The sequence below is a fragment of the Canis lupus genome, chromosome 14, assembly GCF_048164855.1.
Source record: "Canis lupus baileyi chromosome 14, mCanLup2.hap1, whole genome shotgun sequence".
Taxonomy (NCBI): Eukaryota; Metazoa; Chordata; class Mammalia; order Carnivora; family Canidae; genus Canis; species Canis lupus.
This window is the reverse complement of record NC_132851.1, coordinates 38,764,709-38,783,901: the sequence shown is the minus strand read 5'-3', so window position 1 is coordinate 38,783,901 and position 19,193 is coordinate 38,764,709. Positions and strand designations below refer to the sequence as shown.

Below are 19,193 nucleotides of genomic sequence, written 5' to 3'. Positions count from 1 at the left end.
TGAGCCTCCAATATGATTTCCCTTGGTGGCCGGGCCTCCAGGAGGAGGCGGTCATGGAGCCCATGTGAAGTGGTGGCCTTAGGAGCCAAGTTGGGGCCCGGGGTTGGACCACCCCATGCAGCCTTGGAAGGTTGGGTTTCTCTTCTTGAGGATGGAAATTCCCTCTCTTGATTCCTGTCTGACCAGCCTTCCCTCTAGGGCAGGTCCCACCCATACAAGTCCCAACGGAAAACCCCACTGGGTGCCACATGATGACCCATGGCCTCCTCCTCCAAGAGCTTCTGCTGTCAGAAGTCGGGGTGGCGCCAAGAGAGGCTTCCATGCGAGGACACTTGTTTCCTTGCTACACAGGACACTGAGACACAAAAGCCTTTCAGACTGAATTCCGGGCTGGCAGAGTGGTCTGCCCCAGAGCCCGAGTCCTCTCCGCCTCCGGCCCTGCCCCGGCCTGCAGCACGGTCTCCAAGTCAGTAGACACTCAGAGTGCCTGCTGCATACCCGGACCCGGACCCGAACAGACACGGCAGCAGCCAGCAAGGCCTTGCCGGGGCTGTGGGGGAGGGTGGGGAGTTGCAGGGGTTGCCGGCCGCTCAGAAGGGGAGGTGACAGCTGCGATCCCGACCCCCGGAAGCCCGTGCGGACGACAGGTACAAAGGTCTGGAGGTGAGAAAGGGCTGGAGGGCCTGCGAGGAGGCCACGCGGTGGGAACACAGGGTGGGCCGCAGGTGCGTCAGCTGAACAGGGAAGCTGGGCTGGGGACAGAGCAGGATGCTCAGGGAGGAGCGTGTGGGGTGGCGTAGGTGTGGGGCCACAGCCGAGGACTCAGACCTTGACCTGTGACTCCTGAAGTGGCTGAGGGCACAGGCAGGAAGGCAGGGCGGCCGCTGGAGCTCAGAGAGCTTGGCCGATGTGCAGAGAGCAGCACGGCCATGGCCAGCCTAGTGGCCTTTGTCCTGGCTGTGTGCCCTGGGGTCACAGTTGGAGCTGGCTCCCGGGCCTGCGTTCAGCTCTGGGGGTTCCTGGCCCTCCCTGCAGCATCTCCTGCTCCCCGAGGAGCAGCCCTTCTCTGTTCTTACATAATATTCTCAGGGTGAGGTGACACAAGCCCCTTGATCCCCTAAGCTCTTTAGGCAAAGTAATGAGCTCCCTGCCAGGCCCAACCTGGGACCCACTCCCTGCCCTGGGGAGCCTGTCCCCACACCCAGAGCAGGTTGCAACAGCATGCAAACCCCCTGGACCAGCGCTGGGTGCCAACGCCGGGCCCCTGGGGCCACCTGGCTAAGCAGGGTGTGGCTGAGCTAGGCTGGCCCAGATTCAAAGCTCAGCAGCTGCCTGAGGCCCAGAAGAGCAGAGGCTGGGTCTGCTCAGCGTCTAGGCCCTGCGAGGACAAGGCACCATTCGCCCCAGGACACCTGGCCGATGCAGACACAGCCCGCCAGCTCTCACCATCCTGTAGCCCAACAAGTGCCCGGAACCCCATCTATCAAATGCGGGGTTGGAAAGAGGCCGAAATCCAGGCCTCACTGTGAGATGGGAGCCCTCCCCACCCACGGACAGTAGTCCACACCTGAGAACTTTACCGGCTGTTTCCAAAACATCTTTTTTAAAAAATCCAATTGTCCTGGCGGTGTTTTAGTGGGGCTTAAAGAGTGTCAGGACCCAACAAGGGGCCATTTCCTGTTCCCAAAGATAAGGGACAAATGAGAGGGTTGGGGATTCTCAAGGAAAGGGATCTGCACTGCTCCGTGTAAGAGGTACTAGTGGATAGAGACGGACAGACAGACCGACAGGGCACATGATGTATGTACGATATTAATTCCCCTCTTAAGCATTAGGATCATTGATGTCCTCTCAAAGCCACCCCTAACTTATTATACAATCTTAAGTAAAAAGAGTGTGTCTTGGGACGCCTGGGAGGTTCAGTGGGTGAGCATCTGCCTTCAGCCCAGGTCCCGGGATCGAGTTCCGCGTCGGGCTCCCTGCATGGAGCCCACTTCTCCCTCTGCCTCTGCCTCTGCCTCTCTCTCTCTGTCTCTCTCTCTCTGTCTCTCTTTCTGTGTCTCTCATGAATAAATAGGATCTTACAAAAAAGAAAAAGCACATCTGCACGTTGGGTGTCACAAGTCCCAGCGCTGCTTGCCAACCACTTGCAGACCTAAGACTCTCAGAGCCCACACTGGGTTTCACTCCACAGTTTGAGAATCGCTGTGTTCTCTTCTCACATTTGTGCATGTCAATGAGAAAGGGAAGAGGGGACAGGAGAGAGACACATCATGGTAACTATTTCCTACAGGACACATACTTTGTGTGAATGGATGAGTGGATGGATGGATGGAATAATGGATAAATAGATGAATGATAGATGGGTGGGTACAGGGCTGGCTGGCTGTGGGTGGGTGGGTGGTGGATGGATGATGGTTGGATGGATGGTGGATGTGTGGATGTATGGACAGATGGAAGATGGATGGATGGATGGATGGGTGGATGGGTGGATGGGTGGATGGATGGGTGGATGGAAGGGGGGATTACGTAGGTATAGGTGTTCATTACTCTGGAACTTACACCTGATGCCGTCATGGAGCTCAAGGGCTTGGACCCACAAGCTCAGGCTACTGCAGGAGGAGCAGTGAGCAGTGACACAGCAGAGGCGAGAACCTCGGATAGAACATGAGCACAGGGACACCTGGGGGGCTCAGTAGCTGAGTGTCTGCCTTCAGCCCAGGGCGTGACCCCAGGGTTTCGGAATCAAGTCCCACGTCGGGGCCCCCACGGGGAGCCTGCTTCTCCCTATGCCTGTGTCTCTGCCTCTCTCTCTGTGTCTCTCGTGAATAAATAAATAAAATCTTAAAGAAAAAAAGACCATGAGCAGCACTAACACTCTGTCTAGAACCCCAGAGGGAGCTTTCCTCACATGGAGAGAATAAACCCCCACAGGGTACCCAGTTCTAGGGTTCTCTGGGCCCTGAAGTTCTGGGGTTCCATGCTCTGCAAGCCCACACTGCTAAGAGCCTGCTCTCTTGGAGCTCTGAGGTCCCCAAGGCTGCTGTGGCTCTGTGGCTCCGTGCCCACACCCTCCACTTCACGAAGGGACACAATCCTCACTCTGAGAGCTTCTCCTCCATCACCAGGTCCCCTGAGTCCCGGTGCCTCTCAGAGATGCAGCCAGGGAAACTGATATGCAGGGCCCACGCCAGACCTCTGCTGGTGTGGGGTGCTGGTGCTGATGTTAGGTGCTATGTTGGTGCTGGAGCTAGGTGTTGGTGTTAGGTGCTGGTGTTGGAGCTAGGTACTGGTGCTAGGTGCTAGGTCCTGGTGCTAGGTGCTGGTGCTAGGTGTTGGTGCTGGTGCTGGAGCTAGGTGCTAGGTCCTGGTGTTAGGTGTTGGTGCTAGGTGCTGGTGGGGGCAGAGATCCTGTGGGGCCTCTCTCGGGGGGTTACCTGCCAGGCCTGAGAACTGGCTGGCGCTCCTGGCCTTCAGGAGCCTCAGGCTCCAGTCCAGCCGTTCCCGGGGATCAGGCTATGCCCAAGGCAGGGCAGGGCTGCCCGTGTGCTGCTCCCTGGATTTGCACTCGGTCAGAGCAGGGGAGGAGGCCCCGCACTGGCCGCCAGGGTTCCAGGGGATGATCTAGGACAGGTGTAGGCCCTGGGAAGCAGGCGAGAGACACCCAGGTCTAGGCCTGTGGTCCTGTGTGCAAAAGTGAGTGTCCTGCACGGGAGGGGGGTAGGGAGGTTGGGCACGGGGGAAGCGCCCCGGGCCAGCTGGGGACAGAGTCGGGGAGGAGGGCAGGCTCTGCTCTGGTTCCCACTGGCTGGCTGTGTGGTCCTCTGTGTCATCGGAGGGAGGCCCTGGCTGTGTGTGCGGGTTCGTGAACGGAGGGGCAGAGCAAGCCTGACTCACGGGGTGCTCACCTCAGCCCTGCTGGGGAAGGAGGAGTCTGCCCTGCCCGAGCCCCCCACCCCCGTGCCCGGACCCAGGCCCAACCCCCTTGTCCTTGCCCCCACCCCTCGGCCTCCTTGATCATCCCATCACATGGGGCCTCAGATCCCCACATCCCCAGCTCATCAGGGGTCCTGGGGGTGGCCTGCCTTTCAGGTTCGGCTCCGTCCCGCCCTGAGCGTGGTCCGTCCGTGGTGGGCGCCGCTAAGTGAGCCAGCGAGCAGGCAGGTGTCGAGCCCCCGAGTGTGGGCGGCCAGCACTCACCCTTGATGCTGAAAGTGAAGAAGCCTTGTCTGCAGGCCCCAAGGTTTGGGGGGTGCCTCGGGTAGAGCCCGCCTTGCTCGTCCTGGTGCCCACCCTCACCCACAGCGGGGCCGGACCCACGCCGCTCAGGCTGCCTTTTCGGGTCTGGAGTGGCCACTGCACTGACCCCGGCGCTTCCCTCTCTGGGCCACTCATCCCCTTTGTGTGACCTCAGTGACCCCACAGCCGAGGGGTCCAGGCCTTGATTCCCGCGTCGCCCCCCACCAAGGCCAAGACCCCGGGGAGAGGTGAGGAGGTGGGAAGGCAGGGCGGGGCCGGGGGCGTGAGCAGGGAAGCACGGCGGGTGGCAGCGGTCTGGGCTTGTCCCGGCGCCTGGCTTCCCGGCCCTCCGAGTTCGAGTTCGGGAAGCAGACAGGGTGCGGGGTGGGGGTGCCCGTCCTCCCAGCCCCCAGCCTGGGGCCTAGTTCTACGGGCTCCAGGAACTGGGTGAGAGGGCTTGGGTTCTGGAGAGTGGCGGCTTTCTCCAGAGGAGGAGGGAGGACAGGAGAGGCCATGCGGCACAGAAGCTCCCGGGGTGACGTTGGCGGCGCCGGCAGGGCCCCCTTGGGACTCATTTCCTTCCCAGTAAAAAGATGTGGGAAGGGGTTCAACCTGAGAGGCCACGATGGCTCTTCTGTCCCCTGACATCTGCCTCCAAGGTCGGGGCAACCAAGTCACTCCCTGCAGGAAGCCCTCCCTGCCTGCAGCGTTCCCAGGACTCCCGCTTCTCGAGAGCTCCTGCGTGGCAATCGCCCACTTTCTCCCCAAGTCAACTGCGTGGGGGCTGCCGTTGATGGTTCTGCTAGGAAGCCCCGGGACATGCAGCTCGCAGCTGGTGGGCAGCCCGCGCCCTCGCTGGCAGTCCCGTCAGAGGCCCAGGCTTGCTTCCCGCGGAGCCAGGAGCCAGCTGCCCCCTCTGCCTCGGGCGGTGCAGGTCCGCGGGCAGTGAAGCCTGTGGTGGCCGCGGGGACGGGACGGGTGTGCAGGGGTCTCCTGCTGCCCAGCAGCCTCACGTCGGAACGTCCAGCCCCAGTCGGCCCAACACCCCCGGACCCCTTAGCTCTACCAGGCCCTACAGGAAATCCAATCCCCAAACCTGTTTTTCTAGTAGCTTCCATGCCCCTTGGCCTCAGTGAGTCACCCCTCCCCACCTACCATCCCCCACCCCATGCCAGTCACCGCCCCGTCACTGAGCCCTATGTCCTGCATCCACCATCCACCGGCCCATGAAGGGCTGTGCCTAAGGAATTTGAGAAGGCCTCAGAGCTTCGAGGGAGGGTGCGGGGTCCCCCACGTTCCCTGCCTTGTCAAGAGAGACCCCAGCTACCCTAACTAAGGCCCAGGGAGCCGGGGACCAGCCCGTGAGACGGGCTCACGGTGCTGACATGGGGCTGCCTCGGGGTCTGCTGCTTGCGCCCCTCCATGCCCACCCCTGGGTCCTAGGAGAAATGCCACACCACCCCTCCACCGTCGGCCTGGGGCCTACCAGGTCCAGTAGCATCTCTAGGGAGGGTGGCACCTGCCTGGACCCCCGGGACCGTGACACGGCCCACCTCACCCACTCAGGGGCCGGCCTGTCCAGGCCCCACCGGTGGGGGGAAGGGCCAAGGCTCCCCAATCTCTCCGGCCTGAGGCCACGGTGCTCCCGAGAGCTGTGGGCTGGCCCTGGCCCTGCCCTCCCTCTAGCCCATGCGGCCCTCCCTGCAACAGGCCCTGCCCCTCCAGGACTTGCAGAGCTGGGGGCTCTGCGCTCTGGCCCTACTCACCGTGGCTGTCAGTGAGCCTGTTGGGGGGGGGGTGGGCAGGGCCAGGGGCCGGGGCAGGGGCAGGATCAGGGCAGAGGCAGGGGCTGGGGTAGGGGTTGGGGCAGGGGCTGGGGCAGGGGTTGGGGCAGGGGCCAGGGCAGGGGCAGGGGCAGGGGCTGGGGCTGGGGCTGGGGCAAGGCAGGGGCTGGCCTCTATGGGGCCCAGCCACGGGGCCCAGCCACATGGCCCAGCAGGGTCCCGCGGGGCACAGCAGAGCAGCAGGGGGGGGCCCAGGGCCAGCAAGCCGACAGGGAAGGGAGCGCCCCGCCCCTCCCGGGATGCCCCTGGTCCAGCGCTCACCTCTCTGCAGGCACGTCCAGCAGCCACACGCCTGGCCTGCTGCCTACCCCACTCCAGGATGGTCTCTCCCTCCCCTGACTACGCTGAGGTCCCGACATCTCAGCAAGATGCCTTGATCCCGAGGAGGTCCTACCCCAGGGCTCCACGGGGGGACCTAGCAATACTGAGCCCCAAGCCCAGGAAGGCAGGGCCAGGGCCTACTCCCACCTCGCTAGCCCTGTGGGCACAGCTCTGGGCACCCACAGGACACCTGGGTGGGCTTGAGACTCTTATCTGAGGGTGAGAGGGGAAGGTTGGAGACAAAGTGATCTAGGGCCGGACAGACAGCCAGAGAGAGAGGATGATGAGGCAGCGAGCACAGAGCCAGCGAGGCCTCTGTCCACAGCCTAGAGACGGGGGAGGGCAGACCCCTGCCTGGGGGGGTGGGCAGCCGGGGACCCAGGTCCTCCCGGGTGGCAGGGGCAGGGGCAGCCGTGCTCTGGGTGGTGGGTGTGGGCCAGCCAGGGTGGGGCGCATGGAATGCCGCTGCCTGGCTGGCTGCCCACCTCCACCCCTCCCACCAGCTCCTGCCCCAGCTATAAGGCCTCCAGAGAGGAGGGGCCCCCACTGCTCCCAGAGACGCCCCAAGATGAAGACAGCCCTGCTGCTCCTCGTTGCACTGGCTGTGGCCGCCGGGCCAGGTGGGTGAGGGCCCGGGGCGGGGTGGGCAGCGTGGACACGCACGGAGGCCTGGGGTACCGGCCTTCAGGCTCAGGGTATCCCGGACTCAGGGGATGCCACACTCAGAATTTGAAACAAAATGAACCCACATCTAAACTTAGTGGAATCAGACTTAAAGTATCGCAGAACCAGGGAGTCTTAGACTCAGTCCCGGGATCAGACACGCAGAGGGGGAGAGAGAGGCGGGGAGCGGCTTGAGATGCCCCACCCAGGAGAGCCACTGCCCAGGTCATCCAGCCCTGACTCTCTGTCCCCGGGGAAGCCCCTCCTCCCGGGAGTGCAGTGTGGTCAAGCTGAGGCCCCTGGCCCTGACTTAGCCTCGGGTCCTCGTGACCATCGCTGCCCGGTGGGGACAGGCTCTGGGGAGGGGGACAGTAGTCCTGGGCTGCAAGCTGCTCTGTGCAAGTCTCAGAGCTCTGTGATGCCCTGAGGGGCCCCCCAGCGTACCCCACATCAGCCACCTTCCCACCAGTTCTCTAGACACACAGGCACCTGCTTGAGGCAGGAGGGGCCCCAGGGTCCCAGCAGCCGAGGACTGTCCCCTCCTGACTCCCGAAGCTGAGTGCAGGAGAGGAACCCCGGCAGGGCCTGGGGCTCCGAGGCGCCCAGCCTTGGGGCGGGTGGGGTGGCAGAGGGCTCTGTCCAGACTGTGACCCCAGACCTCCCTGCACCCGCCATCCCCCAGCCCGGGCTCTCCGCTGTCACGTCTGCTCCAGCTCCAGCAACTGCGAGAAACCCCAGAACTGTGCGGCCAACGCGCGCTACTGCAGAACCAGGACCAAGGGTGAGCGACGGGACCCGGGCGGGACGGGGGCCTGCGGGACCCCCCAGGGTTCTGTCCAGGCGCCGCAGGGGACAGGGCGCCATGGCTGGATGATTGGCGGGAGGATGTCGGGGATGGGTGGCTCACGGCGGTGATGGGGGCCGGGAACCGGGACTTGGGGTGCGGGGTCCTGACAGGGCCCGTCCGTCCCCAGTGGAGCCGCTGCTGGGGAACCTGGTGGAGAAGGACTGCGTGGAGGCGTGCACGCCCACCCACAGCCTGCAGGGCCAGGTGAGCAGCGGCGCGGCGGCCACGCAGTGCTGCCAGGACGACTTGTGCAACAGGAGTCTGCAAAGCAGCGCCCCCGCGCACACCCTGCTCCCCAGCACCGCCCTCGGCCTGGCGCTGGCCCTCAGCCTGCTCACCCTCTTCGTGGCCCCCAGCCTGTGACCCCCCGGGAGAGGCCCGCATCCCTTTCCGGGGACCTCCATGTGCCCCGCCCGGGAGAAGCCCCGCCACGTGGTGAGGGGAGGTTCCAATGGATGGGTGGGGGCCGGCAGGGGAGCTGGTGACCCCGAACCCCCCTCCCCGGAGACAAGAGGAAGCACTTCCCTGAGCAGCAGGAGGGGGCACAGGAAGCACTCGCACTCGGGCCTCTGCCGGTTCCGCCTTCACTCTGCTTGGTTTCCATTTATTTTTCTACTTGAGCCTCCGCATAGGAATAAATGACTCAAAAAAAAAAAAAAAAAAAAAAAAAAAGGAATAAATGACTCAAAACCAGTGTGGCTGTGTCTGTGCTTCTCCGGGGTGCGGGGAGGGGGGACACGCGGCCACATAGGCCCCCAGCTCGTGGAGCTTGTCACCCGGGGCCAGTCTTGGCATCGTGCATGACCCCTGAAATGCCACTGTCCCTCTTCACCTTCAGAGGAGACACAACAGTCCCTGCAGCCGCGGAGCAGCGGGAGGCTCCTGGGAGGCCTGCTGGGAGCCCAGGGCAGAAGGCTCGGGTGCTCCTTCTGCGCCCAGCCAGGAGGGTCAGGGACGCACGCGCCACCTCCGCCTGGGGACGTCGGCCCCAGGGCTGCTGAGCCACCTGGGCGGGAGGGAAACATTCCTTGGCCCAACTGCCTGGGTTCTGGGTCCGCTGCCTGGGTTCTGGGTCCACTGCCTGGGTTCTGGGCCTGCTGCCTAGGTTCTGTGTCCCTGCCTGGGTTCTGGGTCCCTGCCTAGGTTCTGGGTCTCTGCCCGGGTTCTGGGCCACCTGCCTGGGTTCTGGGTCCCTGCCTGGGTTCTGGGTCCCCTGCCTGGGTTCTGGGCCCTTGCCTGGGTTCTGGGTCTGCTGCCTGGGTTCTGGGCCCGCTGCCTAGGTTCTGGGTCCCTGCCCGGGTTCTGAATCTGCTGCCTGAGTTCTGGGTCCCTGCCTGGGTTCTGGGCCCCCTGCCTGGGTTCTGGGTCTGCTGCCTGGGTTCTGGGTCCCTGCCTGGGTTCTGGGTCCCTGCCTGGGTTCTGTGTGCCCTTCCTGGGTTTGGGCCCCTTGCCTGGGTTCTGGGTCCCTGCCCGGGTTCTGGGCCTGCTGCCTAGGTTCTGGGCCCCTGCCTGGGTTCTGGGTCCACTGCCTGGGTTCTGGGCCCCCTGCCTGGGTTTGGTTCTCTGCTTGGGTTCTGGGCCCGCTGCCCGGGTTCTGGGTCCGCTGCCTGGGTCCTGGCCCGCTGCCCGGGTTCTGGGCCCCTGCCCGGGTTCTGGGTCCGCTGCCTGGGTTCTGGGTCCCTGCCTGGGTTCTGGGTCCCTGCCCGGGTTCTGGGCCCACTGCCTGGGTTCTGGGCAATTGGAATCATTGTGTCTGTGAGTGTCCAGCACCCAATCAATGCCAGACAAGGAGCCTTCCCCGCTCCTTGGAAGACCAGAGGCTCCTGGGGGCTCGCTCCTCCTCTGGGGCAGTCACGGCACTCTCAGGCCTCACGGTGGGTCAGACAGAGAGACCCGACTCAAGGGCCGGCAAGGAGGTGCCCCGGCTGGTGCTTGGCTGAGGGGTGGCAGAGATGGGAGGCCCAGCCAGGAGCAGGAGGAGCCAGACCGCATATGGTCTGAGGACTCTGGTGAAAGGGAGGAGCTGCCTCCAGAGCTGCCTGGCACCAGGGCCTGGCCTGTGCGCCCTCCTGGCAACCCTGCGCACGGGCGCCCCCGTCTGACACACCTGTGACCCCGGGTGGCTTCCCCTCCACCTCCCCCCCCCGCCCCCCCCCCCCCCCCCCCCGCTCCCCTCAATCTTTCCCCACAGCTTTTCACCATCTAACATACTCTGGTCTTAGTTTCATCAAGGGACACTCGAGGTACAATAAACTGTACGCACCTAAAGGGCACAAGGTGCTGGGCCGTCACGCATCACATGCCGTCAAAACCATCGCTGCACTCAAGGGAACGAGCGGGAGAACGGCTCCCCTCCACAGCTGCCCGCACCCCTGTACGGGCCCTCCAGCCTCCCCTGCGCACCCACCCCAGGCGGCCATCTGCTGTGCTCCCGGGGGGTGGGGGTGTCTTTGTGACCGCTCACACCCGGAAATCCCCCAGCGCCGCGGGTCAGCCCCGAGCTTCCAGAGTTTGACCAGATGGAATCCGACAGCAGGCATTCTGCGGTGGCCATCCTCTCTCACTCGGCAGGGTCCTGGGGTGCAGCCCCGCTCCAGCGCATCTGGGTCTCTCGCCCCTACTGGGCCGGGGCCTGGCGGGCTGGCCACCGAGGGGTCCATCCACGCACCTGTGCCCGGGCAGCTGGGAGGTTCTGGGCCTGAGCTCTCAGGGTGACGTTGCTATGACCATTCATGTCCAGATGTTTCCTCTCCCTTGGATAAAACCCAGGAGTGGGGTGCACGGGGCAGATGACAGAGGGACCCTCCGCCCCCGAGCGACCACCAGACTCCTATTCTCCGCATGCCCCCGGCAGCGGAAGAGGGTTTCTGTCGCTTCACGTCCTCGCCGGCACTAGGCGTTGCCAGTCTTCAACTGGAGCCGTCCTGATTTTGGGGGTCCTGGGGTCTCACTGCGGGGTTCGTTTGCCCCTAACTAACACTGAGCATCTTCTCACATGCGTCTTCGCCGTCTGGGTATCTTCTTTGATAAACTGTTCAAATCCTCTTACTCCCTTGTTTCTTTTGGGTCGTTTGGATGCTTATTATTTGTAAAAGTCATTCACACATTTTCATTCATACAACTTCTCAGATACATATTTTGCAGATATTTTCTCCCAATCTGGCTCGTCTGCTCATTTATATGACATTGTTTTGTAAGAGCAAAAGTTTTGCTGTGATGCAGTCCAGTTTATGGATTTCTTTTCGCATAGTCTGTTTCTAGAGAAATGTTTGCCGTACCCACGGTCACTAGGATTTCTTCTGGTGCCGCTCTTAGGTTAGGTCTGTGGCCCACTGTGAGCTCGTCTGTGCGTGCAGCGTGAGTCCCACACTGAGATTCCAGTGTGCTCGCGTCTGGCTCACTGGTGGAAAAAATTGTTCTCTCTCCATCGAAATGACTTAGCACCTTTGTCAAAAGTCAGCTGACCAAACACGTGGGGTCTGCTCTAGGTGCTAGTCCTGTGCATTGGGTCTGTATGTCCATGTGACAGCCCTACCACAGTCTTGTGAGTAAATTAAGGCCTAAAATCAGGTTGTGTGAGACCTCTACCTTTTACCTTCTTTTCCAAAATGGTCTTAGCTATTTTAGATCCTTTGCATTTCCATATAAATTTTAGACTTAGCCTGCTAACTTCTTTTTTTTTAAGATTGTATTTATTTATTCATGAGAGACACAGAAAGAGAGAGGCAGAGACACAGGCAGAGAGAGAAGCAGGTTCCATGCAGGGAGCCCGATGTGGGACTCGATCCCAGGACCCTGGGGTCACACACTGGGCCAAAGACAGACGCTCAACCGCGGAGCCCCCAAGATGCCCCAAGCTGCTAATTTCTTCAAGAAAAATGCCCTTGGGCTTTGGGCTGGGAATGCATCTAATCCGTAGTTGGGTTCTGGATGAGTTCTCTCTCATTATTAAGTCTGCCCATCAGTGAGTAGGACATTCCGCTCCATCTGGTGAAGCAATGTTTAAAAATTTATTTTAAAAATTTATTTCAGCAATGTTTGGTGGCTTTCATTGGTGTTCAATTTACTAACATACAGAATAACCCCCAGTGCCCGTCACCCATTCACTCCCACCCCCCGCCCTCCTCCCCTTCTACCACCCCTAGTTCGTTTCCCAGAGTTAGCAGTCTTTACGTTCTGTCTCCCTTTCTGATATTTCCCACACATTTCTTCCCCCTTCCCTTATATTCCCTTTCACTATTATTTATATTCCCCAAAGGAATGAGAACATATAATGTTTGTCCTTCTCCGATTGACTTACTTCACTCAGCATAATACCCTCCAGTTCCATCCACGTTGAAGCAAATGGTGGGTATTTGTCATTTCTAATAGCTGAGTAATATTCCATTGTATACATAAACCACAGCTTCTTTATCCATTCATCTTTCGTTGGACACCGAGGCTCCTTCCACAGTTTGGCTATCGTGGCCATTGCTGCTAGAAACATCGGGGTGCAGGTGTCCCGGCGTTTCATTGCATTTGTATCTTTGGGGTAAATCCCCAACAGTGCAATTGCCGGGTCGTAGGGCAGGTCTATTTTTAACTGTTTGAGGAACCTCCACACAGTTTTCCAGAGTGGCTGCACCAGTTCACATTCCCACCCACAGTGTATGAGGGTTCCCTTTTCTCCGCATCCTCTCCAACATTTGTTGTTTCCTGCCTTGTTAATTTTCCCCATTCTCACTGGTGTGAGGTGGTATCTCATTGTGGTTTTGATTTGTATTTCCCGGATGGCAAGTGATGCAGAGCATTTTCTCATGTGCATGTTGGCCATGTCTATGTCTTCCTCTGTGAGATTTCTGTTCATGTCTTTTGCCCATTTCATGATTGGATTGTTTGTTTCTTTGGTGTTGAGTTTAATAAGTTCTTTATAGATCTTGGAAACTAGCCCTTTATCTGATATGTCATTTGCAAATATCTTCTCCCATTCTGTAGGTTGTCTTTGAGTTTTGCTGACTGTATCCTTTGCTGTGCAAAAGCTTCTTATCTTGATGAAGTCCCAATAGTTCATTTTTGCTTTTGTTTCTTTTGCCTTCGTGGATGTATCTTGCAAGAAGTTACTATGGCCGAGTTCAAAAAGGGTGTTGCCTGTGTTCTTCTCTAGGATTTTGATGGAATCTTGTCTCACATTTAGATCTTTCATCCATTTTGAGTTTATCTTTGTGTCTGGTGCAAGAGAGTGGTCTGGTTTCATTCTTCTGCATGTGGATGTCCAATTTTCCCAGCACCATTTATTGAAGAGACTGTCTTTCTTCCAATGGATAGTCTTTCCTCCTTTATCGAATATTAGTTGACCATAAAGTTCAGGGTCCACTTCAGGATTCTCTATTCTGTTCCACTGATCTATGTGTCTGTTTTTGTGCCAGGACCACACTGTCTTGATGACCACAGCTTTGTAGTACAACCTGAAATCTGGCATTGTGATGCCCCCAGATATGGTTTTCTTTTTTAAAATTCCCCTGGCTATTCGGGGTCTTTTCTGATTCCACACAAATCTTAAAATAATTTGTTCTAACTCTCTGAAGAAAGTCCATGGTATTTTGATAGGGATTGCATTAAACGTGTATATTGCCCTGGGTAACATTGACATTTTCACAATATTAATTCTGCCAATCCATGAGCATGGAATATTTTTCCATCTCTTTGTGTCTTCCTCAATTTCTTTCAGAAGTGTTCTATAGTTTTGAGGGTATAGATCCTTTACATCTTTGGTGAGGTTTATTCCTAGGTATCTTATGCTTTTGGGTGCAATTGTAAATGGGATTGACTCCTTAATTTCTCTTTCTTCAGTCTCATTGTTAGTGTATAGAAATGCCACTGACTTCTGGGCATTGATTTTGTATCCTGCCACGCTACCGAATTGCTGTATGAGTTCTAGCAATCTTGGGGTGGAGACTTTTGGGTTTTCTATGTAGAGTATCATGTCATCGGCGAAGAGGGAGAGTTTGATTTCTTCTTTGCCAATTTGAATGCCTTTAATGTCTTTTTGTTGTCTGATTGCTGAGGCTAGGACTTCCAGTACTATGTTGAACAGCAGTGGTGAGAGTGGACATCCCTGTCTTGTTCCTGATCTTAGGGAAAAGGCTCCCAGTGCTTCCCCATTGAGAATGATATTTGCTGTGGGCTTTTCGTAGATGGCTTTTAAGATGTCGAGGAATGTTCCCTCTATCCCTACACTCTGAAGAGTTTTGATCAGGAATGGATGCTGTATTTTGTCAAATGCTTTCTCTGCATCCAATGAGAGGATCATATGGTTCTTGGTTTTTCTCTTGCTGATATGATGAATCACATTGATTGTTTTACGGGTGTTGAACCAGCCTTGTGTCCCAGGGATAAATCCTACTTGGTCATGGTGAATAATTTTTTTAATGTACTGTTGGATCCTATTGGCGAGTATCTTGTTGAGAATTTTTGCATCCATGTTCATCAGGGATATTGGTCTGTAATTCTCCTTTTTGGTGGGGTCTTTGTCTGGTTTTGGAATTAAGGTGATGCTGGCCTCATAGAACGAATTTGGAAGGACTCCATCTCTTTCTATCTTTCCAAACAGCTTTAGGAGAATAGGTATGGTTTCTTCTTTAAATGTTTGATAAAATTCCCCTGGGAAGCCATCTGGCCCTGGACTCTTGTGTCTTGGGAGGTTTTTGATGACTGCTTCAATTTCCTCCCTGGTTATTTGTTTGGTGGCTTTCAAAGTGAAAGTTCTTGCATGTCTTTTGTCAACATCATCCCCAAGTATTGCATGAGATGTTTTTTATAAATGGTCTTTTCCATTTTCAATTATCAGTTGTTGGTTATAGGAATATAGAAATGCAATACATGTTTGCCAGTTAACCTTCTATCCTGCAACCTTGCTAAACCAACATAGTTCTAAGAGGCTTTCTTGAGGGCTTTTTTTTTTTTTTTTTGTACATTCCCTGAAATTTTCTTTGTGAACAGTCTTGTCATCTGAAACCCAGAGGCAGTTTTACTTCCCTTCCAATCTTTGTGTCTTTTATGTCCTTCTGTTCCTCGTTGCACAACGGGGCTTCCGGCAGGTGGCTGAGTAAGAACCATCAGAGCCTGCTCTGCTCCTGCTAGGGAGGGCCAGCGTTCAGGGTGTACCAATCGCCTGCATCCGCTGTAGGATTTCTGCAGATGCCTTCATCAGGCTCCTGTCCCTAGTCTGCTAAGAGATTGGTTGGTTGGTTGGTTGGTTGGATCAGAAATGGATGTGAGATTTTTGTCAAACATTTTTCCCAAATCTATGCAGATAGTCGGCTTGTGCTATGGTGAATCACACTCGTTGATCTTCAAATGTCAAACCAGCGTTGTGCTTTGTCGTTTTATATTTCCTTTTCTCCATCATTGGATTCATTTGCTGTATTTTTGTTCATGACTTTTACAGCTACGTCTGTGAGAGATGCCGGTCTGTCACGGTTCCCTGTAATGTCTGTGTCTGGTTCTGGTCATGGCGGGGAGGGCGGCCTCCCAACTTTAAATGCTTTGTAGGAGCGTCTGGGTGGCTCAGTCGGTTAAGCCGGTTAAGCCGCTGCCTTCTGCTCAAGTCACGATCTCTGGTTTGTGGGATGGAGCGTGGGGTCAGGCTCCCTGCTCAGCAGGGAGTCTGCTTCTCCCTCTTCCTCTGCCCCTACCCCTCCTCATGCACCCTCGCCCTCTCTCAAATATGTAAAGTCCTTAAAAATAAATACAATCAATCAATCAATGCTTTGTAGAATTCACTGGAGTTTTCTTTGTGGGCAGATTTTTAGCTACAAATTCAATTTCTTCAAAAGATGGAGGGATAATCACTTATGTATGTCCCGCAGAGTGAGCGCTGCTGGCCTGTCCCGTGGATGTGCAGGACCCGGCCCAAGTCATCTACGTTGTGGGACACATTGGTGTAATGTTGTCGCGACCTGTCCTGATGCCCCCTTTCTCACTCCTGCTTTGTGCTTTGTCCCAGCTCTTCTCTTTTGGATCAGTCTGCACAGGAGTTTAAAAATCGTATTGATGTTCTCAAAGAATCAGCTTTAGGTCTGATTGATCCTCCACGTTGTTTTTCTTTTGGTATTTCATGGCGGGGTGGTTTTGCTTTTATTTTTATCATTCTCTGTATTTTGCTTCCTTGGGGTTTGCTTTGATCCTGTTCTAGTCTCGCTGTGTTGAGAGCTTTCTGGTTTTCTAATGTGAGTATTAATGCAGACGTACCCCCCTTCCGAACACTGCTTTAGCTGTGCCCACTAACTTTGCTGTGCTGCGTTTTCACTTTCATTGGGCTGGGGGTTCTAAGTTCCTCTCAAATTTCTCCTTTGACTCATAGGTTATTTAGAAATGCATTGCTCTGTGTCTAAATATCTGGGGGAGCTTACAAATATTTTTCTGTTTCTGGTTTCTAATTTACTTCTGTTGTCGTCTAAGGAAACAATTCATATGATTTCCCTCCTTGTAAATGTACTGGGATTTGTCTTATGGCCCAGAGCACAGGCCATCTTGGGAAATGCTCTGCGCATTCAGACCCCTCCACTGCGGCTGCTGCACTGGGTGGCCCGGGTTCCGGGGTTCCAGCCCTGGCCTCTCTGCGCCGCTAGCTGGCCCTGGCCGAGGCGCACACCTGGCAAGCCCTCAGGGCCCCGTTTATGTCGCTGCTTCTCACACCTGCTGCGCAAGGTGCTCTGGCCCGGTTTTCTTCATATTTCTTGTTGTTAGGGTTCATTGAGTTTCTGGGTTCCGTGTGTTTGTAGTGCTCAACAAATTCAGAAAGATTTGGCAATTATTTCTTGGGACGATGTTTTCCCTTCCTCGCCTCTCCTGGGACTGCAGGGACACGGCTGCACTGCTTCCTGCAGCGCTGGAAGTCATCATCACGTCCTGGCTAGCTCTGCCTGATGTCTCGTCTTCAAGCCTGTGATCTTTGACCCGTGGCCTTGTGTGGCTCTGGGGACTGTCCTGTCCCATCCTTCTCTGCAGCTCCCTTTGCGTCTTCGGGTAGCTTCCCCAAATGCGTGCCCGGAACCCTCTGCCCACCTCCTAGCTCTGTCCTGGGCAGCCCTCCTCGATCTGAGCTCTGCCCTGTGCATTATAGCTGCTCTGGCCTCCCCCACTCCCCACTTGCCTCCATCAGGGAGACCATGGGCTCTGTTTGGTCCCCCAGCACTAAGGCCTGCAGAGCCTCCTGTCAAGTCCCTTCGCCCAGAGCCACTGCCTCGGCTGACCTAAAAATGCTGCTTCCTCTATTCTCCCCTTTTTAGTTGTTTCAGGCAAGACAGCAAGCCCAGTTCTCTGTAATTCATCATAGACTGATGCTGAAGCCTGTGACATGCTCTGGTTTTGATCTGTGTTTAGAGTGTGAGCTTCATGAGGATGAGAATATTGGGGGCACATGGAGCATCTCAGTGACTACCGGCAACAGGGTGACCAACCATCCCAGTCTGCCCAGAGAGAGTGCCTCCATGGCTCTAGAGGCTTGGTGCCTAGGGCCCCCCAAATGGTTCACCGCTTTTATTGTTTTTTAATTTTTATTTATTTATGATAGTCACAGAGAGAGAGAGAGAGAGAGGCAGAGACACAGGCAGAGGGAGAAGCAGGCTCCATGCACCGGGAGCCCGACATGGGATTCGATCCCGGGTCTCCAGGATCGCACCCTGGGCCAAAGGCAGGTGCTAAACCGCTGCGCCACCCAGGGATCCCGGTTCACCTCTTTTAAAGAAAAAACAAAAACAAAAACCCTGTATGGTGAAATAAAATGTTTTTTCACATTAGAAAAAATGAAAAATGTAGGGCCCATGAATATCTTAAGTTTTGCCTAAAACAGAACAGAAGTCCCTCAGCAGCGAAGGCAGGGCCCGGTGGGGACCCAGGCCGGCTGACGAAGGAGCCGGGGGCAGGGGTCACTGAGCCCTGGGGCTGCGCCTCTGCGGAACCAGGCTGAAGGCTCAGGGCTTGGGGGTGGCGTGGGCGAGGGGGCAAAGTGCACCTGGCAGAAGCAGGCGGACAGAGAGACAGAAGATTGCACCAGGGGACTGTGGCCAGACCCCGTGGTGACGCCCCGAATGGTGCGCGAGCATCTGAGGATCGCGTGGGGGTGGCTGTGCGGCACTTGGCGCTGCCGGAGCCAGGCCTGGGGTTCCAGTCCACGTGGGCGGCGGCAGGCTGACGTGACAGGCGGGGGATGGGGTGGCAGAGGAGCCCGGGCAGACCTGGGGCGGGGGCGGGGACAGAGCCGGGGCGGGGCGGAGCCGGGGCTGCGGCTGGGCGGGGCTGGGGAAGGGGCGGAGTCGGGGCTGCGAGGGGGCGGGGCTGGGAAGGGGCGGAGCCGGGGCTGCGAGGGGGCGGGGCTGGGAAGGGGCGGAGCCGGGGCTGCGAGGGGGCGGGGCTGCGAGGGGGCGGGGCTGCGAGGGGCGGGGCTGCGAGGGGGCGGAGTCGGGGCTGCGAGGGGGCGGGGCTGGGAAGGGGCGGAGTCGGGGCTGAGACTGCGGGGCTGGGGAAGGGGCGGAGTCGGGGCTGCGAGGGGGCGGGGCCGGGAAGGGGCGGAGCCGGGGCTGCGAGGGGGCGGGGCTGGGAAGGGGCGGAGTCGGGGCTGAGACTGCGGGGCTGGGGAAGGGGCGGAGTCGGGGCTGCGAGGGGGCGGGGCTGGGAAGGGGCGGAGCCGGGGCTGCGAGGGGGCGGGGCTGGGAAGGGGCGGAGCCGGGGCTGCGAGGGGGCGGGGCTGGGAAGGGACGGAGCCGGGGCTGCGAGGGGCGGGGCTGGGAAGGGGCGGAGTCGGGGCTGAGACTGTGGGGCTGGGGAAGGGGCGGAGTCGGGGCTGCGAGGGGGCGGGGCTGGGAAGGGGCGGAGCCGGGGCTGCGAGGGGGCGGGGCTGCGAGGGGGCGGAGTCGGGGCTGCGAGGGGCGGGGCTGGGAAGGGGCGGAGCCGGGGCTGCGAGGGGGCGGGGCTGGGAGGGGGCGGGGCCGGGGCTGCGAGGGGGCGGGGGCTGGGAAGGGGCGGAGCCGGGGCTGCGAGGGGCGGGGCTGGGAAGGGGCGGAGTCGGGGCTGAGACTGCGGGGCTGGGGAAGGGGCGGAGTCGGGGCTGAGACTGCGGGGCTGGGAAGGGGCGGAGCCGAGGCCGCGAGGGGGCGGGGCTGGGAAGGGGGCGGAGTCGGGGGTGAGAGGGGGCAGGGCTGGGGAAGGGGGGAGTCGGGCTGCGACTGCGGGGCTGGGGAAGGGGGCGGAGTCGGGGCTGCGAGGGGGCGGGGCTGGGAAGGGGGCGGAGTCGGGGCTGA

General features: G+C 58.3%; 1 protein-coding gene across 1 annotated transcript; it reads left to right on the top strand.

Annotated features, from left to right (window-relative positions):
* The first annotated feature begins 644 nt into the window (after positions 1–644).
* On the top strand, positions 645–8,575 carry LY6D (lymphocyte antigen 6 family member D). Its single transcript, XM_072773892.1, has 4 exons — positions 645–663; positions 6,908–7,024; positions 7,750–7,848; positions 8,042–8,575. The coding sequence occupies exons 2-4, from the start codon at positions 6,973–6,975 to the stop codon at positions 8,275–8,277; spliced, it is 387 nt and encodes a 128-aa protein (XP_072629993.1). The 5' UTR covers positions 645–663; positions 6,908–6,972; the 3' UTR covers positions 8,278–8,575.
* Positions 8,576–19,193: the final 10,618 nt, after the last annotated feature.